This window comes from Macaca mulatta, chromosome 17, assembly GCF_049350105.2.
Source record: "Macaca mulatta isolate MMU2019108-1 chromosome 17, T2T-MMU8v2.0, whole genome shotgun sequence".
NCBI classification, from domain to species: domain Eukaryota; kingdom Metazoa; phylum Chordata; class Mammalia; order Primates; family Cercopithecidae; genus Macaca; species Macaca mulatta.
Genome location: NC_133422.1, coordinates 727,531 through 750,498, shown reverse-complemented (window position 1 = coordinate 750,498; position 22,968 = coordinate 727,531). Strand labels below are relative to the sequence as shown.

The 22,968-nt window shown below is 42.6% G+C and overlaps 1 protein-coding gene and 1 long non-coding RNA gene across 3 annotated transcripts in view; one reads left to right on the top strand and one right to left on the bottom strand.

The window, feature by feature from the left end:
* Positions 1-10,174: 10,174 nt before the first annotated feature.
* On the bottom strand, positions 10,175-14,426 carry LOC106996713 (uncharacterized). The gene is made up of 2 exons (XR_013407624.1): positions 13,248-14,426; positions 10,175-12,897 (listed from the first exon to the last, which is right to left on the bottom strand). It is a non-coding gene; the product is annotated as an uncharacterized LOC106996713 (long non-coding RNA).
* Positions 14,427-14,571: 145 nt separating this feature from the next.
* LOC106995779 (uncharacterized) overlaps positions 14,572-22,968 on the top strand; it is a 46,879-nt gene continuing 38,482 nt past the window's right edge. Inside the window, exons 1-3 of one of the 2 annotated variants that reach the window (XM_077973714.1) lie at positions 14,572-14,702; positions 18,795-18,921; positions 19,604-20,403. In XM_077973714.1, coding sequence (XP_077829840.1) covers positions 18,842-18,921; positions 19,604-20,403 — 880 coding nt within the window. In that variant the 5' untranslated portion in view covers positions 14,572-14,702; positions 18,795-18,841. Of the gene's footprint in view, positions 14,703-18,794; positions 18,922-19,603; positions 22,384-22,968 lie in introns of those variants that run through there. The other variant, XM_028852303.2, reaches the window with a different exon arrangement.

The following is a 22,968-nucleotide window of genomic DNA, read 5'->3' as shown; positions in this document are numbered from 1 at the left end:
TAAAGTGGCAACCTAAGAAATGGGAGAAAGGAATTCCAGGAACAGGTGATCCATGCAGAAGAGAGGAGCAGCATTGCCGAGAGCCAGGGGTGAAGCAATTCAAGCTGGAGACACTGAGACAAACACAGGAGCGCCTGGCATTCTCTGAGAGGCAGTGCAGTGGTTCTGCACTGTGTGCAGAACTAAATGTGGCATTTACCTCTTATTGGGTACAATGTGCCTTCCCAGGCCTGCCAGCAGAGATTCTAAATCCTAATGCAAATGATATGGCAACACTTGTGATTATAGACATGAGTGTTTGAATTACAGATCCAGGTCCAAACCCAAATCCTCTCAGCAATTAACTGTATGCTGTCATTTAATTACTTAATCTCTCCAGCATGCCACTTCCTCAGATCAATTCGTATGGGAATATAAATTCATAGGATTGTTATAAAGGGTAGTTTGTACAATGAGCTCGTGACTATGAAATGCTTAGCTTGGCATCCAAAAAGTCCTCAATAAGTGGTGCAACAATACCTTTTTATTACAGGAAACACACCCAATTTAGAAAACAGCGTTCATGGGGGATTAAGAGAAGTAACTACAGTCGGGTGAGCAGAGGGAGCCAGCGTGGGGAGGGCCTTTCGTAGGTGAGGCATCCACCACATTTGAAAGTGGGATACAGGGCCAGAGCTGAACATCAACCAGGATGGGCAGGAATGAAGTAAACATCTCATACCTATTCCTTCATGGGTCAGTTCCTTTCATTTTCACTTTTGACTCTGATGCAAAATTAAAACTCTTCTCTGCTTAAATGTCACTATTCTTAATAAAGTAAATAAGTAGGATCCAAAAACTTCAATTGCGTAAAATACATGCTCTTGTTATTGCAAGGCAAATGGGAAATATTTTGCAGTTGGTCATCGCCATCACAATAACAGGAATTCTAAAACTTACACTGTTTACAACTGAACCACACCCTCAAATAATAAAAAAATGGTCCCTCCCTAACCTCTCTCCCCAGCAAGAGAAGGTCTTTGGCCGCCCCAACCTGAGCAGGAGAGCAGGAGGAGAGTGGGAGCCCACAGTTGCAGTGGCAAGAAGCCTGAGGGCTGATGGCTTTGACCAAATAATAGGGAATTGGGTTGACTTGTTTGAATCATTTTCCAAAAACTGATTTATAAAACAGATCAGACTCATTGAAGGAGCTGGGGAATGGTAGCCCACCCCTCAGTCTCCAGCCTCCCCAAACTGTGTGTTTCTCCAGAGTAACCTTGAGTCTCTCCCAGCATGGATTAAAACCCGTGGCTTTTCCAGATCTAAAATCTGAGGCTCTACAATTTACGTCATAGTTAGGCACTTCCATACCTGTGATGGTAACATGCTTACATACTCAGTCTATCATTGTTTAATATTGAATGAAAGACACACATTTTGTTTACTTCTTATGCAGCAGGTTGGCTGTGTTCACCTGTGTTGTCTCAGGGTCAGCTCTTTTTTTTTTTTTTTTTTTTTTTGAGATGGAGTCTCGCCTGTGGCCCAGGCTGGAGTGCAGTGGCACAATCTCCGCTCACTGCAAGCTCCACCTCCCGGGTTCATACCATTCTCCCACCTCAGCCTCCCAAGTAGCTGGGACTACAGGCGTCCGCCACCACGTCTGGCTAATTTTTTGTATTTTTAGTAGAGACGGGGTTTCACCGTTCACAGGATGGTCTCAATCTCCTGACCTCGTCATCCGCCCGCCTCGGCCTCCCAAAGTGCTGGGATTACAGGCATGAGCCACCATGCCTGGCCGGGTCAGCTGTTTATTTCCAAGAATCCTGTCCCATTTCCTGGAGCCTATTGACTGGGGAAAAGATGTGTCAAAAGTTAAAAATATGTTGGGCAAAGCCTTAGAAACACAGCTTTTCTGACAAAAACAAGCAATGGGGATAAGACTCCCTATTCAATTAATGGTCCTGGGATAACGGGCTAGCCATGTGCTGAAGATTGAGGCTGGACCCCTTTCTTACACCATACACAAAAATTAACTCAGGATGGATTGAAGACTTAAGTGTAAAACCCAAAAATATAAAAACCCTGGAAGACAACCTAGGCAATACCATCCTGGACATAAGAACAGGCAAAGATTTCGTTACAAAGACACCAAAAGCAATCGCAAGGAAAGCAAAAATTGACAAGTGGGATCTAATTAAACTAAAGAGCTTCTGTACAGCAAAAGAAACTACCAACAAAGTAAACAGGCAACTTACAGAATAGGAGAAAATATTTACAAACTATGCATCTGACAAAGGTCCAATACAGCATGTATAAGGAACTTAAATTTATAAGAGAAAAACAACCCCATTAAAAAGTGGGCCAAGGACATGAAGAGGAATTTCTCAAAAGAAGACAAAAATGTGGGCCAGGCGTGGTGGATCAAGAGGCTGGGCCCCCACCAGCTCTAAGGTACACAATCTCAAAGTAATCCCAGCACTTTGGGAGGCCAAGGTGGGAGGATCAAGAGGACAGGAGATCGAGACCATCCTGGCTAACACGGTGAAACCCCGTCTCTACTAAAAATATCAAAAATTAGCTGGGTGTGGTGGCAGGCACCTGTAGTCCCAGGTACTTGGGAGGCTGAGGCAGGAGAATGGCATGAACCTGGGAGATAGAGCTTGTAGGGAGGCAACATCCTGCCTCAGCTTTCCAAGTAACTGGGACTACAGGTGTCCGCCACCACGCCAGGCTAATTTTTTATATTTTTAGTAGAAACAGGATTTCACCATGTTAGCCAGGATGGTCTCGATCTCCTGACCTCATGATCTGCCCACCTCGGCCTCCCAAAGTGCTGGGATTCCAGGCCTGAGCCACCGCGCCCGGATGGAAAATCTTTTCTTCTAAGGTGAGATGCAACCCCCACTGGAGAGGAAAACACCAGAGAGTTTTAAAAAGGAAAAACCAAGGTAAACTGAGGAACTTCTTCACAGGAGACATAGCAGAGTCCACCCAGCTGGGGTGAATCTCTGCAGTTCCCAACAGGACAGTGAGCAGGACCCCCAAGTCACTGGTCCCTGCAGCGTGGGAGCAGCATGAGCCATCTGTGGTCACATTGTCTCCTCTGGCAGCAGCCTCCAACCAGAAATCCATCTCGGGGTCTGTCCTCACAGGAACCTGATGCCAGAGCTGTGCGCTGAAAGGATTTGGACACAGGTATTTTGTGGAACTGGGCATTTTCCAGGTCTTGCTGGAGGTCATTCTGTGTGAACTTGATGGAGCTCTTTCTCATGGGCTTTTTTTCTAAGTGTGGGAGAGCATGGCCTGCATGACTGCTGGCTTCCAGCACGTAGTGTGCAAACCCAAGCCAGGGTGTGTAATTCACTGTAGCCCTTGACAAAATAGCAGGAGATAAAAGTCATTTCTTAATCTTCTGTTTATTACTCTCAGCCAATTAACTTCTATCTATAGTAGAAGATATTTTACCATTATTTTTCAAAATGGAGAAACACCATGCTCTTTAAAAAGTCTTTTGCAGGCACAGACTTCTCAATTTCATTACTTTAAAATCACTAAAAGATAGAAAAAAGTGAAATTTACGTATCAAAGACATTTTCTTTTGGCAAAATATTCTATTTTGTGTTTTTGTGTTTGTGAACTTTCTGTTCATGTGTCCAGATGCATAAGGAGTTTATTCATTCAATTAAGTTAAAACATTAGATAACATGGTACATTCAAAAAGTAGTGAGGACACATTTTGTTTCTGTCTCTTTAACTGAGAAAACTGGCTGATGCCTCCTGTGTGAGAGCACTGTATAGCTGATGCAGATATGGAAACCGAGGTTTTCTTACTTCCTGCCGCTGGCCTGGGCACTGGAAGTTGACTCCAGGAGGGCAGGGTGTCTGTTTTTATTACCACTCAGCAGTGTCACACAGATACACACAGGTGTGTCTGTCCTATAGTGGATGCTGGCAGGCACTGTTCTTATTACCACTCAGCAAGTGCCACACAAATACACACGGGTGTGTCTGCCCTCTAGTGGATGCTGGCAGGCACTGTTCTTATTACCACTCAGCAAGCGCTGCACAAATACACACGGGTGTGTCTGCCCTCTAGTGGATGCTGGCAGGCACTGTTCTTATTACCACTCAGCATGTGCCGCACAAATACACAGGGGTGTCTCTGCCCTCTAGTGGGTGCTGGCAGGCGCTGTTATTACCACTCAGCAAGTGTCACACAAATACACAAGGGTGTGTCTGCCCTCTAGTGGATCCTGGCCGGCACTGTTATTACCACTCAGCATGTGCCGCACAAATACACAGGGGTGTGTCTGCCCTCTAGTGGGTGCTGGCAGGCACTGTTCTTATTACCACTCAGCATGTGCCGCACAAATACACACGGGTGTGTGTGCCCTCTAGTGGGTGCTGGCAGGCGCTGTTATTACCACTCAGCAAGTGTCACACAAATACACACGGGTGTGTGTGCCCTCTAGTGGGTGCTGGCAGGCACTGTTCTTATCACCACTCAGCAAGTGTCACACAAATACACACGGGTGTGTGTGCCCTCTAGTGGGTGCTGGCAGGCACTGTTATTACCACTCAGCAAGCGCCACACAAATACACACGGGTGTGTCTGCCCTCTAGTGGGTGCTGGCAGGCACTGTTCTTATTACCACTCAGCAAGTGTCACACAAATACACCCTGGTGTGTCTGCCCTCTAGTGGATCCTGGAAGGCACTGTTCTTATTACTACTCAGCAAGCGTCACATAAATACACCCGGGTGTCGGGAGGCGGAGCTTGCAGTGAGCTGAGATCCGGCCATTGCACTCCAGCCTGGGCCGCAGAGCGAGACTCCGTCTCAAAAAAAGAAGAACAAAACAAAACAAAACAAAACAAAACAAAACACCCGCGTGTGTCTGCCCTCTAGTGGATCCTGGCAGGAACTGGGAGCAAATGTGACCATAAAACAATGAACGATTTAAAAAACACTCATTATTTCCAGAGGGGATTTAATTCTAACAAGAGGCTCTTTTTTTTCTTTTTTCAAATGGACTGATGGGTAAAAATAATAAATTCATGAACCAAAAACAAAGTAATATACTTTAGAAAGGAAGCAGGCTAGAAAACCCACAGTTGCAAAGTGAAAAAAATTTCCAATTGCCTCTTTGAGTCCCTTCCTGGAAGTAGTCACAGCCGACTTCCTCCTCTGTTTTTTGTTTGTTTGTTGTTTGCTTTTTTGTGGGGTTTTTGTTGTTGTTGTTTGCTTTTTTTTTTTTTAAAAAAATCCCTTTCTCTGCTTTTTTGTCACAGAAGCCTTTGTCACTTGAAACACTGCAAGTGTTCTTTTAAAAAAATTATATCAACCTTTCAATTAAAATGCAACATGTCTTCAACCTGGTATCTAGAGAGGTGAGATGGACAAAGGAGCCCTTGTTACTGCACGTTTTCTTGCCCCAGACTTCACCTTGCACACAGCAACAGACAATGCACAAAGCCACTTCCTTATGGACTGAAATTCTGATCCTTTTATGACCGGCCTTTCCATCTTTCACCTTCTCCTCTCCCATGCTGTGAATGATTGTATTGGACATTTTTGTTTTAATCTCAGTGACAGGGGAACACAGGTAGCTCTAATATAACTGTGACCCAGATGCTTCTGTTTCTAGCATGTATTTATTTTGTAGTAAACATTTACATGCATCATTTTTCACTGTCTTTTGAAAATAATTAGGCAATATCTCATCTGAGGTAGAATGTTTCTAGTGGTTGTGTTCTGAGGGAAAAAAACTAATCTGTTCTCTTTCCACTGTATTCCAGGAACAGTAAGAGGACCTTTTGCTTGAATAATTTTTATCCACACTACAGAGTGGGTAATGAGCAGATTATCTAAAAACAATTCAGCTTCACTTCAGTAACAGCCTCCTCAACTCATTTTTTCTCAACAAACTTATTTTTCCTGCAGAAGAATCCCAGGCTTCTTAGAGAACCCAGGGACTTTTTGCACCTTCAATCGGTGAAATCATCATGTTTTCTTCTGCCGTATCCATAGTTCAAACAAAGATGAGGCAAAGCTAGACTCATTCCTGAAGGAACCCAAGAAATTCCTCCTTTCTCTCTCTGGAATGAAATGAATTCTCTAGACCATCAGTTCTAACCTTCAAAAACCAAACCTGTTTGTGAGATCTCCTTCAAATACTACTGTAGACCCCAGTGTTTATTCATCAAATTTTTGAATATTTGTGTTATTTGGAATCAATTTATTTGTAAGTTTAGTATTTGTATTAATATAAGGGAGAAATGTTTAAATCTGTCTAGGCCATATGTGCCTCTGGCTTATTGCCCAATTAATTTTAGCCTCAGGCTAAACTTTGGTTTCTGTCTTTAATTTTTGTCAGAACAAATATAAGTGATCTCAAAACATCTGCTTTTATTGTAGGGACTCATGCTGCCATCTCCATTCCTCTTTCTTTTCTTGTAATCTGGGTGGAAATTCTTTAATATGAACATTTCAACCACCTTCACTCTCCCATGTCCGCTATCAGCATAGTCAAACTTATCCAGCCAAGGCTGTCATCTTAGGCCAGGGATTTTTTTAGGAATCTATTTTGCTGTGATGCAGCTGGCACCCCTTTGACTCACTTTATCACCCCAGGCTTCTTTTCATTTTAGGAGCCCAAGAGGGCAGAAAAAGAAGTAGGTGAGCAATTAAACCCTCTGAGTCAGGAGCGTCTCCCCTTGTGTTAAGCAGTGTTGTAGAATATCGTATTTAGTAAGCTCCTAGCAGATGAGCCACGTGACTGCTGAGCACACATGCCTGCTTGCTGCTGTGAGCTCAGACACCATCATCATTAGTCTTTTCCAGCTCTGGAGGGAATGATAAGGGCCACTTAATAACCTGTAAATCATAGAGAGTTAAAGGTGTTTCCCCAAAATGCTGATGACAGAATGAAAGGTGAGGAGTGTTAGCCACAGGTCAAAAGTGGAAAGTCTCTCCATGTGGGTTGTTGAAGAAATGTAGGTCTTTTTTCTTTTGGAAGTCTCACTAGAATGGGGTCAAGGACTCTGCCCATTCTAGGATGAAAAATTGGGATATTAGACACCCTCAGATATTTATCCCAAGTCTTCATTTAGGGCTTTTAATTAGTTTGTTCAACCATCACAATCTCAAATGCTAAGCAGGGCATTTGAATCTCTCCACAGTCCAAATCAGCACCGTCTTTTAAAGTTGAGTTTCTCATTATTCTGACCTGATATACCTTATTTATCCTACACCCACCCAATAACATATCATGCTGTTATCTTTGAGACAACACTTGAATTTTATTCAACCTGGAGTGCTCTTCACATGTCTTGTCCAGATCCAGTTTGGACTCATTCTTCAGCCTTGCATCAGTCAATGGGAGCTAGGTTAAACTGTGGTGACAGACAACCTTCAAATTACAGTGGCTCAAAAATCTTCTTCCTCATTTATATACATCTCATGATGGGTCAGGTGAGAGGTAGCTCTGTGCTGTATCATCCTAACACAGGAATCCAGATGGAAGGAGGGACCATCAATAAGATCCCCATTGCTATAGAAAAGAGAAAAAAGCATGCGGAATAGAACTCTGTTTCTTGGAAATTTCTCCTGAAAAAGTCACATGTTATTTTCTTCTCACCTACATTGGCAAAGAAAAAAAAAAACAGTCATGTGGCCATGTGAAAATTTAAGTAGGTGGGATGGAACACTCAGAATGCATTCATAAAAAGTGAACTGAAAATATTTGGAGAACAACACCAATGACTATCATGAATGCCAACATGCATCCCAAACAACCCAGTGCTGTCACTCTCCAAACTTTTTATGTCTTGCAAAGTATTAGAAATTATCTGAAGCCATACCACTCAGAGGGACTGCAAAATACGTAATGACATCTCCTTTAGGATGTCCTTAGAGAATTCAAGGAAAAGAAGTTAAATAATTTAAAAGTGCGTTTGGGTACAGATATTTACCACTAGAGGGTAAGACTAGAGATAGATCGTAAATATAATAACAGGGATTATGCTCAGAGTCAGGGCCAAAAGTATAGTTTGAGGTGGGGTCATGATCAGGGTCAAGATCGATGTCAGGGTCAGAGTAAGGATCAGAATTAGGGACCAGGGTAGAGATCAGGGTTTAGGTTCAGGGTCATAGTCTTGGGAGAGGGTTAGGGTTAGGACTAGAACCAGAACTTTGCTCTCTTCGGGACCCACCTGAGAGTGGGTCACCATGGCTTTGGAGCACCAAGTAGCGTGTCCACCTTGAAGACCAGAGTTTCGTTGTCCTTAAGACTGACCTGGGGAGATGTGGCTGCAGGCCATTGAGGAAGGTGAGGCAAAAGCTTCCTGTCTGCTCCCCGCGTGCTGAGGAGGGAGCTCTGCTATGGGCTTTATTTTCACATGTTACATTCTACAAGTCTTGTTTTACAAAAGCCTCCCTGCCTTGAGGCTTTGGCTGCTGCTGTTCATCATCAGAGTGTGCCATAACATATGGTAAGATTTGGGCTTGTTTCTGGGGAGAAGTCTTGGTACAGAGAAAGGAGCAATGCTTAGAGCCATCATCAGGACGGTTGGGATGAAAGCTGAGGATGGGCAGAGGCTGGAGGAAACATGTGCACCCCGCTGTAAACACTTTTATTCATGTTTTAATTACTAATTTTTCTTACAGTGTTAAAGTAGTAAAAAATAGTATTGAAAAATTGAAAAGTATCCATATTAAAACTTGCAACATTATTTAAGTTTAAATATATTATTTGTACCTCATCAACATTTTTTTTTTTGTTGAGAAAGTCCAAGGTTAATTGGCAGCATATTTTTAATAGTAGATAGAATAATGTCTGTTTTATAAACACTGACATCCTACATTACATGTGTGAACCTTGAAAATCTGAGACAGCTCTCAGATTTTTAGAAAGTGTATTTTGCCAAGCTTGAGGATGTATGCCTGTGATGCATCCTCAGGAGGTCCTGACAACACGGGCCCAAGGTCGCAGGGGCTCAGCTTGGTTGTATACATTTTAGGGAGACAAGAGACATCAATCAATATGTGTAAGATGTACATTGGTTCAGTCCAGAAAATTGAGAAGGCCCAGACGGGGGCTTCCAGGTCATAGGTAAGTAAGAGAGAAATGGTTTCATCCTTTTGCGTTGCTGATTAGTCTCCTCAAATGAGGCAATCAGATATGCATTTCTCTCAGTGAGCAGATGGGTGAGTTTGCATAGAATGGGAGGCAGATTTGCCCTCAGCAGTTCCCAGCTTGACTTCTCCCTTTAGTTTAGTGATTTTGGGTCCCCAAGATTGATTTTCCTTTCACAAGGTCTAACATGTTTTCCTATGAGCATTAATTATTCATTGCGTATTTTATTACACAAATAAGGCACAGATTTTAAAAAAATCATCAACTTTGTGGCTAGCTATATAGACATAATTACACAGAAGCTCAACTAAATTTGCAAACATTCCAGAGTCTGGGTTTCCAATAATTCTTTGTGATTCTTTAAAAGGTAAAAGTATTTTTTTCCCGTAAAACATAGCAACATCTAAAATCACCTGTAGAATGTCCTGCCATTTTTTTTCCCTTAGTTTCCTCATTTTCTGCAAAGCCTCACTGAGGAAATTGACTTTGAATATCCTTTTACACTCTTCTGTTTTAGAAAGCATTGTGGTAAAACATTGAATCATCAATGTCATAAGTTCTCTCCACATTCTTTCTTTCTTTGAATATTTTTTCCCAGTGGCTAATATTTGATTCTGTTGTATTATGACTAAAAGGTAGGCATGGGCACAAAATAAAGACAAGAAGTCTTTGCAATAAGTGATCCCATCATAATGAATCAATTTTCCATTGGAACATATTTTTACAAAGTCACTCTTTTGAAAATATTTAGCCATGAATTGAAACAGAGCCTATAAGGTTATTTTTTTTTCCTGGTCTAAGGCGAACAGCATTTTAGAGAATGAACCTGGGACACAACCACAACACAAGAAAAAAATATGATAATTAAGTTTACTCGTATGTGTGACTACTCTAACGGAAAGCATGTGAAGAGCATTTGTTTTTATTTATATATCAATCTGCTCTGTTTAATTTTTTGTGTCATAAATGCTCTTATTTTAAAAAACAGGACTAGTTAACAGTGTCAATTACTAGTAATTCATGGTATAAATAATTAAACAAGGAAGTGTTAAAAATATAACTGTTTTAAATAAAGTTTTATTTTACATCTTTTTTTACTTACTCAGAAATTGCCCCCCCCAAAATGCAGAGATTTCCCATGTAGCTGCAACCTAGTTTCATCTCTTATTAACATCTTCAATCAGCGTATCTTACATGGCTTATTATATCTTACATAATTTGTCATAGTTTATGAACCAATACTGATAGACTATTATTAACTAAAGTTCATATTTCATTTGGATGCCCTTGGTTCTGTCTTACTCTGACCCAGGATCCCATCCAAGATCCCGCATGACATGTAGTCATCACGTCCCTGTGGGCTCTTCCTGGCTGTGACAATGTGTCAGGCTTTCCGTGTCATGATGACCTTGACATTACTGAGGAGGATTGGTCAGGAATTTTGTAGAATGTCCCCCATTGTCACTGCATGTTCTCAAGGTGAACTGTCACCTTTGATGTTCACTTGGATCATTTGGAAGAGCTACTGTTTGTCAGGTTTCTCCACTGTGAAGTTATTTTTCCTCCTTGCCCATACTGCATGTGTTTTGGTTCTTTTGGAGCACGACACTGTGCGGAGCCCACACTTACGGAGTGAGGTGTTGGCTCCACATTCTTGATGGCTGAGTGTCTACATCAATTATTTGGAATTCTTTTGCAAAGGAGATTTCTATGCAACTCCATTTGCTTATTCACCTGTGTATACAAATACAGACACCTAGATAATTACTTTCAGCTTTAGTTATTATTCAACACTACAGTTCATTCCTGTGTTGGCCATCAGTAGCTGTTTTTATTGGCTATTATTTTTCTTTGATATATTTTAATTTTTTTTAGTACTTACTTACTTTCTGATACTTCAAGATTATCCTGACTCCTATATTTACTGTCCCAGTTCTAGTATCAGACATTTCTTCAAAGAGCATGATTCCTTTCAGAATGGTAGGAAAACTTACATCTGGCTGCCGAATGAGCACATTGTTGAATAGCACTTGTTCTTCATTAGCAATGCTAGGAAGTATATGTGTGTGTCTAACCTACCTATACACACCTAATCATAAAGTTTTCTATGTAGAACTGTGTGTATCTATATTAAACTAAACATAAGTTTACATTCATGTCTCCACCTCTGATCTACTATCACATGAATCATTCTAGCCTTCTCCCCTTGCTAATTTGTAACCTCCCACTTCAACAGTGAGAAACCTGGTTCCTACCATCTGTGACTTATGTAAGTCATTGCTTTATTCCAGATACAGATACTGTGGTTTTACAATTGTTCACAATTGCTTCTGTTGGAAAGAACTTTATAAAATGGAATCCAGTGATGAAGTATAGTTCATTTGCCTTCAGCATACGGATTCTATTCATTTTCAAAGTGACTTAGGTCAACACCATTTTCCCTACACCTTCAGTGAGTTTTTTCATACGTTTATGTCTTAGTCTGTTTTGTGCTTCTGTAACAGAATACCTGAGGCTGGGTAATTTATAAGAAAAAAGGTCCTTTTGGCTCACAATATTGGTGGCTGGAATGTCTGAGATTGAGCAGTTGCAACTGGTGGAGTCTCAGTCTTTTTCACCTCATGGTGGAAAGTGGAAGGGCTAGTGCCTCCCAATCCATAGGTATTCAGCGTCTGTTATAAGCCACACATTGTAACAAGGAATGAACATAAGGGGAATTTGGCCCATATTGTCCAATTGCTTGCTTTAAGTCTTTCAATATTTTAAAAGGAAATGGCTCCCAGCATGCTTGAGTAAGTTCTCTGGCCTCCTCAGCTGGTGAAATAATTACCAGAAACTGCCAAGCATTCAAATCCCCCATTTCTTGTGCCTGGCGAATGGATGACTGGATTGTCCCTGTGCCATATTTGTATTTGGACCCGCTCGCAGCAGTCCTCTACCATAACTAACAGGTGGGCAAGCCTGGATCATTCCCTCATCCTAATTGGCTGTTGGACAAGCCTGAAGCTTCCCTTCGCCATAGTTACTGGCGGGGCCTGCAATGATGGGAGCGGCAAGGCGCGGGTCCCAGGCTCCCCTTCCAAATATTCAGGAGGCTGGCCTGGGGGTGGCCATTCCAGACCTTCCCCGAAAGGCGCAGTAGGTGGCACAGTTTCTTTTATAAGTCTCTGGAGATTAGCATACATACCTTCCCGTTTCTCGCCCTTTTTTAAACGAGACTGTCATGGTTCACTTAGCTGATAATTAGACTCCTGATTACTCAACTTTCCAATGTCATCCTGAAAATCCTCCTTCTCCTCCTCAGTGTGGAAGGGCTCCAGGGCTGTTTTAATTGCAGACCACACAGACCAAGCAGAGACGGGAATATCGCGGCCCACTTGTTGTGCTCGTTTTAAGTCTGACCCCACCTTGTCCCAATCTTCTACATTCATGATTCCATATTCCAGGAACCAAGGAGAATACTTGTCTACCAGACGGAACAAAGATGTGAGATTTTGGGTGCTGACAATTACCCCTCCGCGGCGCAGTAACTGCTGCACAAGGCTTAAGTAATTAGCGAACTTACTGTCAGCTCGACCCACATTTTCCCGAGGTTTCCCTGGAATTCCCCGAGCGCCCTCCTTACCCTAGAGCTTGAAGTGAAAACCTACTCGGGAGTCCTTTGTCGGTCGTCCTCAGCTTTCCACGCTCTGGTGTTCCTTCACTGGATTATTTGTAGAGATTACGGGGAGCCCTGCGTTGGGCACCAGAGACAGCCTTGGCAACCGAGGGAGACCCCCGTTTCTACCAAAAAAAAAAAAAAAATTAGCTAGGTGTGGTGTCGCTCGCCTGTAATCTCAGCTACTCCATGAGAAGTCAGACAAAACCTGCCACCAGAGACTGATTTTCTTCTAAAATGCTTTCTCCAAAATATTTTGAAAACAAAAGGGGGAAATTGGAAAGGAAAATATTTTGGGCCCCTCGAATCACTAAGATAAAGGGAAAAATCAATCTGGGAACTGCTTAGGGCAAACCTGCCTCCCATTCTATTCAAAGTCATCCGCTGCTCGCTGAGAAGAATGCATATCTTATTGCCTCCTTTGGAAAGGCTCATCAGAAACTCAGAAGAATGCAACTGTTCCTCTCTCACCTACCTGTGAACTGGAAGCCCCCTCCTGGCTTCGAGTTGACCCACTTTTGCTTCAGGTTGTACCAGATCAAACCAGTGTTCATCTTACATATGTTGATTGATGTCTCCTGTCTCCCTAAAATGTGTAAAACTGTCAGATACGGTCAGTTTCTCTTCCAAGGTTTGGCATGTTAACGTTCTTGTGTTTTGTTCTCGAACTCAACTTTCTTGTTCTCCATGCCTCCTTGCCCTTAGTTACTGTAAACAACCTTCGCCTCAGTTCTAATCAATAGCTCACATCTGTTCCCTTGGTTACCTGCTCTGCACCCATTTCTCCCTTCGAAACCACACGTCCCACCATTGTAACTCACATCCCCCTTCCCCCTCCCTTATTTGGGAAAATATTCACAAATAGCCAATGGGGTCAGTGTAGATCTTGAGGTCTGGCCCTAGCCCATGCCAGAGGTAGGGATTGCATTAGGAATAAAAACCCCTGCTTTCCTTTATTCCGTGTGCTCTTGCGATTGTGATTGATGAGAGCAGCACGCTTCCGCAGAGGTAAACTGCGTTGCTGAGAAAACTTTTGCTTAAGTTCTGGTTTTACTTTGCGTCACCGAGCATTTATCTCCAACAAAACCAAGCTGTGCTCTGACCACCTTGGGCAACTGTCATCAGGACATCCTGAGGCTGTGTCATGCACAAACATCCCCAACCTTGGCAAAATAAACTTTCTAAATACTCTTATCCCCAAATGCTCAGGGAGACTGATTTGAATAATCATAAAACTCCGAGGCTGCACTCCAGCCTGGGCGACAGAGCAAGACTCTGTTTCAGAAATAACAAAATAAAATAAAATAAAATAAAATAAAAATCAAATCTCCGGTCTCCCGCACAGCCGACTCTGCGTGAGTTACTCCTTCTCTATTGCTATTCCCCCGGTCTTGAGAAATCGGCTCTGTCTAGGTAGCGGGCAAGGTGAACCCACTGGGCAGTTACAGAATTGCCATTATATTGCGTGCAATTTTATATCTTATTACGCATAATAGCTATAATCTTGTATACAAGGTTAAATGCGAATGTGCTCCTTGCGTTGTCAGATCCCAGCGCAGGAAGGACGCACCCCCTACAAACCGCTAGGCCAAAACGGTCATTCTGGCCACATCCAGCCTCACGTGAGATCGCAATCTCCTGTCACTCAGGGCCTGAGGGGCCGGGGCCTGAAGCCCCATACAATCAGGGGCGCTGGGGGTGGGGACCTGTCAATCAGGCGCACCGCCGGAAAGGAGAGGGCGGCTTCCGGGATCTGGCTGGCGGGCGCTTTGTCTCGCCCTCGCCACCGTAGGCTCTTCCTGTGAGTCTCCGCTGCTACTTCCTGGCTCTGGGAGGCCCGGTGGCTCTGCAGCAGCCTCTGCCACCCTGTGACCTGCGGGTATTGGGACATCCCTAGCTGACGCTGGGACACCCGGGAAGCCGAGGAACGGTGAGTGGACTGCGCCTGGCTTCCCGAGGTGGGGAAGAGGGCTGAACCAGCCATCGGCTGCGGAACCTGCGGACCGAGTCTCCGCGGCGCAGCCGGGCCTCAGTCCCCTTCTGTGCAGGGCCGGGCGGTGCGGGCAGCGGGACCCCTGCGTCCTGTCTGTACCTGCGGGCGCCACTTCCGCCGGCCGGAGCCCTCTCCGGAACCCCGCGCCTCCCCCACCCAGGTAGTGCGGTGACCACGGGAGGGTGATCCGGGAGAGCCCCGACTCGGTGAGCGGGGTTCCAGCGTGGGAGAAGCTGTGGTTCATGGAGCTTCCAGTCCCACCTTTCTCCCCCTAAAATTAACCTGAGGCTTTGTTAAAACGTTAAACGGCGCGTTTGAGCAAACGCGATTCATAAACGGGTACCGCAGTCAGGGTTTGTGGTTTGGGGTCCAGGGGAGGGGCGTAAATGAGAGGCTTTGATAAGGTGAATGAGGAAGCAAACCATACATATATATACACACACTTATATATACATATATATACATATATATGTATATATATATTTTTTTCTTTTTTTTTGAGACGGAGTCTCACCCTGTCGCCAGGCTGGAGTGCAATGATGCAGTCTCAGCTCACTGCAACCTCTGACTCCCGGGTTCAAGTGATTCTCCTGCCTCAGTCTCCCAAGTAGCTGGGCTTATAGGCGCCACCACCACGTCCAGCTAATTTTTGTATGTTGAGACAGGGTTTTGCCATGTTAGCTAGGTTGGTTTCGAACTTCTGACCTTAATTGATCACCCTCCTCGGCCTCCTAAAGCACCGGGATTACAGGCGTGAGGCACCTTGGCCAAAATATTTTTCTGTTTCCAAACATTTTACATGAGAGGAAAGCGGAGAATAAATCATCTGACACTACTGTAAAAAAAATCTTTGTGCCTCTCTTCTTTTCATGTTTCCTAAGTGTACATATTACCAAAATGTCTTTAGGTTGAGGTCCCCCCGTGAAAACTTGACAGGGTGTTGTGTCCTCAGCCACTCTCCTGTCTTTTCCTAGTCCTGGCATTTTAGAACTGTCTGGGGATGACCCAGGATACCCACAGTGGCCATGTCTATTGGCGGGTCTAGTGAGTATCATCCCCGGGGTCATCTCATCCCCAAGGACAGCCTGAGGTAGGGGGTAGAGTCTCTCAGGTTAGCAGCTGGATGCTCTTGGCCTTAGAGGAATCTCCTGGTATAGTTTCATCTAAAATGGTGACCCCTTAGGGTCATTAAAATTTTAGGACATTAAAATTAATGGACAATACAATGTAATGTCATGAAAGTTAGGTCATTAAAATTATTCCTCCAGCCCGAGTTATTATTCCTCGAAGACACATTGATGGTTTACCAATTGGATGCTGATATTGAGAGGAAAAGGCAGAAATGATTTCTGCTCTCTAGCTTGTCTCAGACTTGTGAAGAGAGAAAAACCGTCCCAAAGGACAAGGAAAACCCACCCCAGAGAGGATGCGCAAGAACCTGAATATTAAAATGCACTTAAGGCACACAGGAGGACAAAGAGCAGTGCCAGTGCCTCCTAGGTGGTCATTGAGTACTTTACTGAACAGGATGGGTGTCCTAAGGGATAGAACGGCCTGCCGTGACACTTAGAAAGGTCTGCGTTGGAGGCAGCACTGCCTCTCACTGAGTTTGTTACCTTGAAAAGGCTTGTCCGCTTATTTGAGTTTCAGGTTTTCACTGACTGTAAGATACATTTTGTCAGTACAGCTTGAAAGATAAAAATACTATTTCCAAAGAGGCAAGGTAAAATGATGTATTTCATTTGCTAAAAATTTGTATTTATTTCTTCCCCAGAGTGAATGTAGTAAGTTTTAAAGTTCTGTTCTTTTTAAGGGTAATTTCAAATGGAATTGTAGGACTTAGCTTTGTAAATGCTATTGGTGAAATAAAAGTGTGATAGATAAATTGATGATTTATAAAGATTCACCAAAATGTCAGTTCCCCTCTTGTAGCTTTGTGAAGAATTTATGACAGTGGACACATGTGTATCCTCTTATCTGGGTGTCTGAGTGTTGTTTTTTGTTTTTTGGAGATGCTGTCTTGCTCTGTAGCCCGGCTGGAGTGCAGTGGCGCCATCTCTGCTTACTGCAACCTCCGCCTCCCGAGTTCGTGATTCTCCTGTGTCAGCCTCCTGAGTAACTGGGATTATAGGCACCCACCACCACACCCAGCTAATATTCATATTTTTAGTAAACACAGGGTTTTAGGCCTGGCACGGTGGCTTATGCCTGTAATCCCAGCCCTTTGGGAGGCCAAGGTGGTCGGATCATGAGGTCAGGAGTTCCAGAGCAGCCTGGCCAACATGGTGAAACCCTGTCTCTACTAAAAATACAAAAAAATTAGCTGAACGTGGTGGCAGGCACCTGTAATCCCAGCTACTCGGGAGGCTGAGGCAAGAGAATTGCTTGAACCCGGGAGGTGGAGGTTGCAGTGAGCCAAGATCTTGCCACTGCACCCCAGCCCAAGGGACAATGCGAGACTCCGTCTCAAAAACAAATAAACAAACAAACAAACAACAAAAAGACGGGATTTTTGCCATGTTGGCCAGGCTGGTCTCAACCTCCTGACCTCAGGTGATCCCCTACCTCAGCCTCCCAAGATGCTGGGATTATAGGCGTGAGCTACGACGCCTGGCCCACTCCATTTTCTTTTTATTCCCTAAATTTTAATATGTTTGAGTTTGTCTGTTCCTTTATCACTTTTTTCTTACATAAAAAAAATTCTGCCTAATCCTTAGTTAAAAAAAAATCTTCCTGTGACTTCTGAAAGTATTCTGGTTTTATCTTTTGTATTTGAATATATAATAAGATGATTATTGTTCATGGAATAGAGAAGAATGCAATACATTTTCCCAAGTAGATGCCAGCCTGGTTTGCCTCATATTTTAAAGTGCATGTAATTTCTTTTTCTATTCTATAGTGCCTACTCTATCATTCCTCAACTTTCCATATAGATGCTGGGTCATTAAGACTTTTTTTTTCCTTTGGTCTGCTTGCTCATCTCTCTGCTAACACTGTGCTGTCCTGAATATTTTTGTTTGAAAATCTTAGAAGTATGTTAGACAAGCCATCACTCTTTTTTTAGATGACTAAAAATGATTAGACATTGGTCATTTTTACTACATATGAAAGAGTAGCTTTTCTTGCCTAAAACCACCTGATCTGGGAATTTATGTGGTTTCATAGGAATAGCATCTGGAAGTGGTGACATTAATGTCATTTTAAAAAGCATGTGTCCTATTTCCTCTTATTCCTTTCTGCCTTGATATTGTGCAATAGAAATTTGAAAAATTGTTGTATTAGTATTGTTAAATATCAATTATTGGTTTTATTTACTACTCAATTAAATTTAATAAGCCTATTCTCTCTTGGTGTAATCACGTGGAATGGGTTCACTTCCACAGTTAACAAGTGACAGCACATGTAAAATATTGTCTACCAGAGAAATTCATTGAACACTTAGTGTTCAGACTGTGTTTTTGTGTCTGGTTCCCTAAGCACCACTGCAGTGACACAAAATAATAGACTTTCAGCAGAAGAAGTTTTGGAAAATATACTGCATAAGCCATTTAGATGCAATGAGTCATTCTTATTACTTGGGTTGGTGGAATCCCTTTCAAAATGTAAGTTCCTAATACAAACAAAGATTGAACTTTGTGAGCAGGTATTTTTAAGAATAAGTAGTCTCAGGACTGATAATATTAACTCACTTATGCACATCAGGTAGGACTTTAGTATGACAGATACTAGAAATGTACAAAGTGAAGTTAAAAGGTAACTCCTAGCAGCATTTCGTAATCTTACTCCCTGGATTCTCTCATGAGATGGGTGTTTCTACTTTGCTGTTGCCTTTTTGAATAGTTCAATTCTAGCATTAGTACTGCTGTGTGGGAGGGAGTATGCATGAGCAGAGTAAGAGTTGTGACAATCAAGTCATAAAATAAATGCTTGGAAATTTTAGAATCATGTAAACAGCTTATGAATTGAGTATACATTCCCAGTGCTCTCAGTCTCACTCATCCTTCTATCCACATGTGTGGAATGTTTTAGGACTCCGTGGCTTTTGAGGATGTGGCTGTGAACTTTACCCAGCAGGAATGGGCTTTGCTAGATTCTTCTCAGAAGAATCTCTCCAGAGAAGTGATGCAGGAAACCTGCAGGAACCTGGCTTCTGTAGGTAAGAATGACAACACATTTCACTTAATTACAGAAGTATTTCCCTATCATCAGTGCTATTTGTGATTTGGAATGGGGCAAGGGAATGATTTGGTGAATAAATCAGGCATGGGCACTGTGTACAATGAACATGAAATCTAGTAATGTTTCTATAGTTTGAAATAATTCATGATAATTTTGTGCATCTGCATTTTAGGAAAAAACAGAAAGACCAGAATATTGAAGATCACTTCAAAAAACTTGGGAAAGATACAAGATAATTTGCACCGAGAAGAGGAAATAAAGTCCTCTGAAGGAATCTTAGCATGTCATGAATTTAAAAACAAGCAATCAAAGCAAATAAGAGTCACTTGAAATTCATTTCCTTTTAGAGAAATTTCAACCAAAATGTAACGTACATCAGTGTAGCAGTCAGTGTTTGGAAAACAGTTTACTTGAAAATAGTACTACAAAACTGTGTATATGAATGTTACTATTTTGGTCATAGCCATGGAGGTGGTAGCTGTGTTTTCAGTAGTAGCCCATTTACTTTCAAATAATTCAGTCATGGCACAAAAACAAAAACAAAACAAAACAAAAATGCATTTTCCCTAGTATTGGTAGCAGTGTAAGTTGAAGACCTATGAATGAGTAGAAAGTTATTAAACCAACCAATAATAATGTGCTTGTCATTTTTTTTACAGAAATCATATGGTACAGAGACTGTGTGAAAGCAAAGAAGGTAGTCAGTATGGACAAGTTGTCAGCCACATTCCAAATCTTGATCTGAATGAGAACATTTCTACTGGATTAAAACAATGTGAATGCAGTATTTGTGGAAAAGTCTTTGTACATCATTCCCTCCTTAATAGGCACATCCTAGCCCACTCAGGATACAAACCATATGGAGAGCAGCAATATAAATGTGAACAGTGTGGGAAATGCTTCGTTTCTGTTCCAGGTGTTAGAAGACACAGGATAATGCACAGTGGAAATCCAGCTTATAAGTGTACGATATGTGGGAAAGCTTTTCATTTTCTCAATTCAGTTGAAAGACATCAGAGAACTCACACAGGAGAAAAACCCTATAAATGTAAACAATGTGGTAAAGCGTTCACTGTTTCCGGTTCTTGTCTAATACATGGACGAACTCACACTGGAGAGAAACCCTACGAATGTAAGGAATGTGGGAAAACACTCAGATTTTCTTGTTCTTTTAAGATGCATGAAAGAACTCACACTGGAGAGAGATGTACCAAATGTGATAAAGCCTTCAGCTGTTCCACTTCCCTTCATGACCATGGAAGCATTTATACTGGAGAGAGACCCTATGAATGTAAACAATGTGGCAAAGCCTTTAGTCGTTTGAGTTCCCTTTGTAACCATAGAAGTACTCATACTGGAGAGAAACCCTATGAATGTAAACAATGTGACCAAGCCTTCAGTCGCCTCAGTTCCCTTCACCTCCACGAAAGAATTCATACTGGAGAAAAACCCTATGAATGTAAGAGATGCGGTAAAACCTACACTCGTTCCAGTTACCTTATGCGCCACTAAAGAAGTCATGATGTAGAGGTTGGGTGTAGTGACTCAGCCTATAATCCCAGCACTTTGGGAGGCCAAGGTGTGTGTATTGCTTGAGCCCAGGAGTTTATAACCAGCCTGGATTAAAACAATGTGAAACAACCTGGGCATCGTGGTGAAACCCTGTCTCTACAAAAAATAAAATAATGCCGGGCCCGGTGGCTCACGCCAGCTACTCGGGAGGCTGAGGCAGGAGAATGGCGTGAACCCGGGAGGCGGAGCTTGCAGTGAGCCGAGATCGCACCACTGCGCTCCAGCTTGGGCGACAGAGGCAGACTCTGTCTCAAAACAAAAACAAAGAAAATAATTAGCTGGGCATGGCGGCACATTTCAGTTGTCTTAGTTCTTTTTCAAGGACATAAAAGGCTACGGGGGGTTGGGGGGAAGCCCTGTGCATGTGGATCACGAGGTCAGGAGATCGAGACCATCCTGGCCAACACGGTGAAACCTCGTCTCTACTAAAAATACAAAAATAGCTGGGTGTGGTAGCATATGCTTGTAATCCCAGCTACTCAGGAGGCTGAGGCAGGAGAATCACTTGAACCCAGGAGGCAGAGGTTGCAGGGAGCCGAGATTGTGCCACTGCACTCCAGCCTGGCGACAGAGTGAGACTCCATCTCAAAAATAAATAAATAAATAAAGCCCCTTGAATGTAAGAAATGTGGTAAAACATTTACTCTTTCCCATTCCCTCATAAACATGAAAGAGCTCACACTGCAGAGAAACCTTAAGAATGTAGGAAATGTGGTCAAGCCTTCAGATTTTCCTGAAGATTTGGGAGGGCTCAGAGTGGAGAAAAGGCTTTTGAATTTAAATTTATGGTAAGGCCTTCGGTTGTATTAGTTCCATTTGAAGACATCAGCTCATTCCTGAGAAAAACCCTATGAATGTCCAGAATGTTTGAGTGTTTCATTTCTCTCATATCCACTCAAGGACATATGAAAATGCACGCTGTAGCTGGCTGGACCTTGTAAATAAAAGAACGTACACAGGATTAAAACTCTAACAGTTTAGAAACTGCAAGAATATTTTCAGTTTTAACATTTACTTGAAAAGCCGTGTGAAAACTCCCACTGGAAAGAAGTTCTATAAGTGAAGCTTTTCTAATTTGGAAAGCCTGATGCAAATTAATTATCGTGCAGTGCTTGAAAAAAATCTATGAAATGTTACACAAGTTACAAGTATATTGTTTTTATCAGTGGCCCATTCTTAAAGAGTCTTGAGTATGCATTTCACCTTGTTTTGCAGGGAAACCTTGAGGTGAGAGTTCTGTAAATGTTCTTTAAGCAGTAGTACCTGAATTTCATAGATAATGATATTTTCTTAAGTCTGTTGGTAGAATTTTTGTCTATTCATTTGATAATGTGCTGGATTCATGGTTGAATTTGGATGTTTTTCTAATATGTAGGTAAGTTTAATTTTTTTATTCCATTATTATTTCTTTTTGAGATGGAGTCTCACTCTGTTGCCCAGGCTAGAGTGCAGTGGTCGGATCTCGGCTCACTGCAACCTCCGCCCCCTGGGTTTAAGCGATTCTCTTGCCTCAGCCTTCCGAGTAGCTGGGACTACAGGTGAACGCCACTACATCCAGCTAATTCTTTGTATTTTTAGTAGAGACAGGGTTTCACCATGTTGGCTAGGCTGGTCTTGAACTCCAGACCTCATGATTTGCCCGCCTCGGCCTCCCAAAGTGCTGGGATTACAGGCATGAGCCACTGCGCCCGGTCAGGTAAGTTTCATTTGTATGTATTGTCCTGTGATTAATGGACCAGTGAATAATGATTGTGAATTCTTGGGATTGTCTTACTAGCCTCATTTGGCAAATTTTGATTATCCCTTGTCCATTATACACATCCCACCTATTTTTATTAAATGAAAAACTACTTTTGATGTAAAGACATTTATTTTTTGCTAATAGTGAGTTGGTATTAATTCCTAAGTACATACGGTTTACCCGGGAGATGGAGCTTGCAGTGTGCCGAGATCACACCACTGCACTCTAGCAAGGGTGACAGAGTGAGATTCTGTGTCCAAAAAAAAAAAAAAAAAAAAAAAAAGGAATATCCTCAGTTTTTTAATGTTATACCACTCTCTGCGCTCAAGTTAATCCCTGTTTGGGCCTGTGGGAGCTTACACCATCCTCCTGTATGTAATTAGTAACTGAGGTCTGGCTTATCTGTTTAGTAATAGATGTTATGTGTTTAACGGTGCCAGTAAACATAGGGTACTAATTCCTTCCTCACCAGTGGGGTGCATGAGACGCTATTGAAACAATTAGCAACACGAATGGAATGGATCAGTCCTCAATGCAGGACACCAGCTCAACTTGACCTACCTGCTATGGGCTGACTGTTCCGTAACACATCAGTAGTCACCTGGGTCAGAACCGTGAGCTGACGATGGGCGTTCCCTTTGGTTTGCAGTGTTTTGTGGTCTTCAGGTGTTGTTATCTTCTTCTACACTAAAATGCTCTCATCTCCTAGAC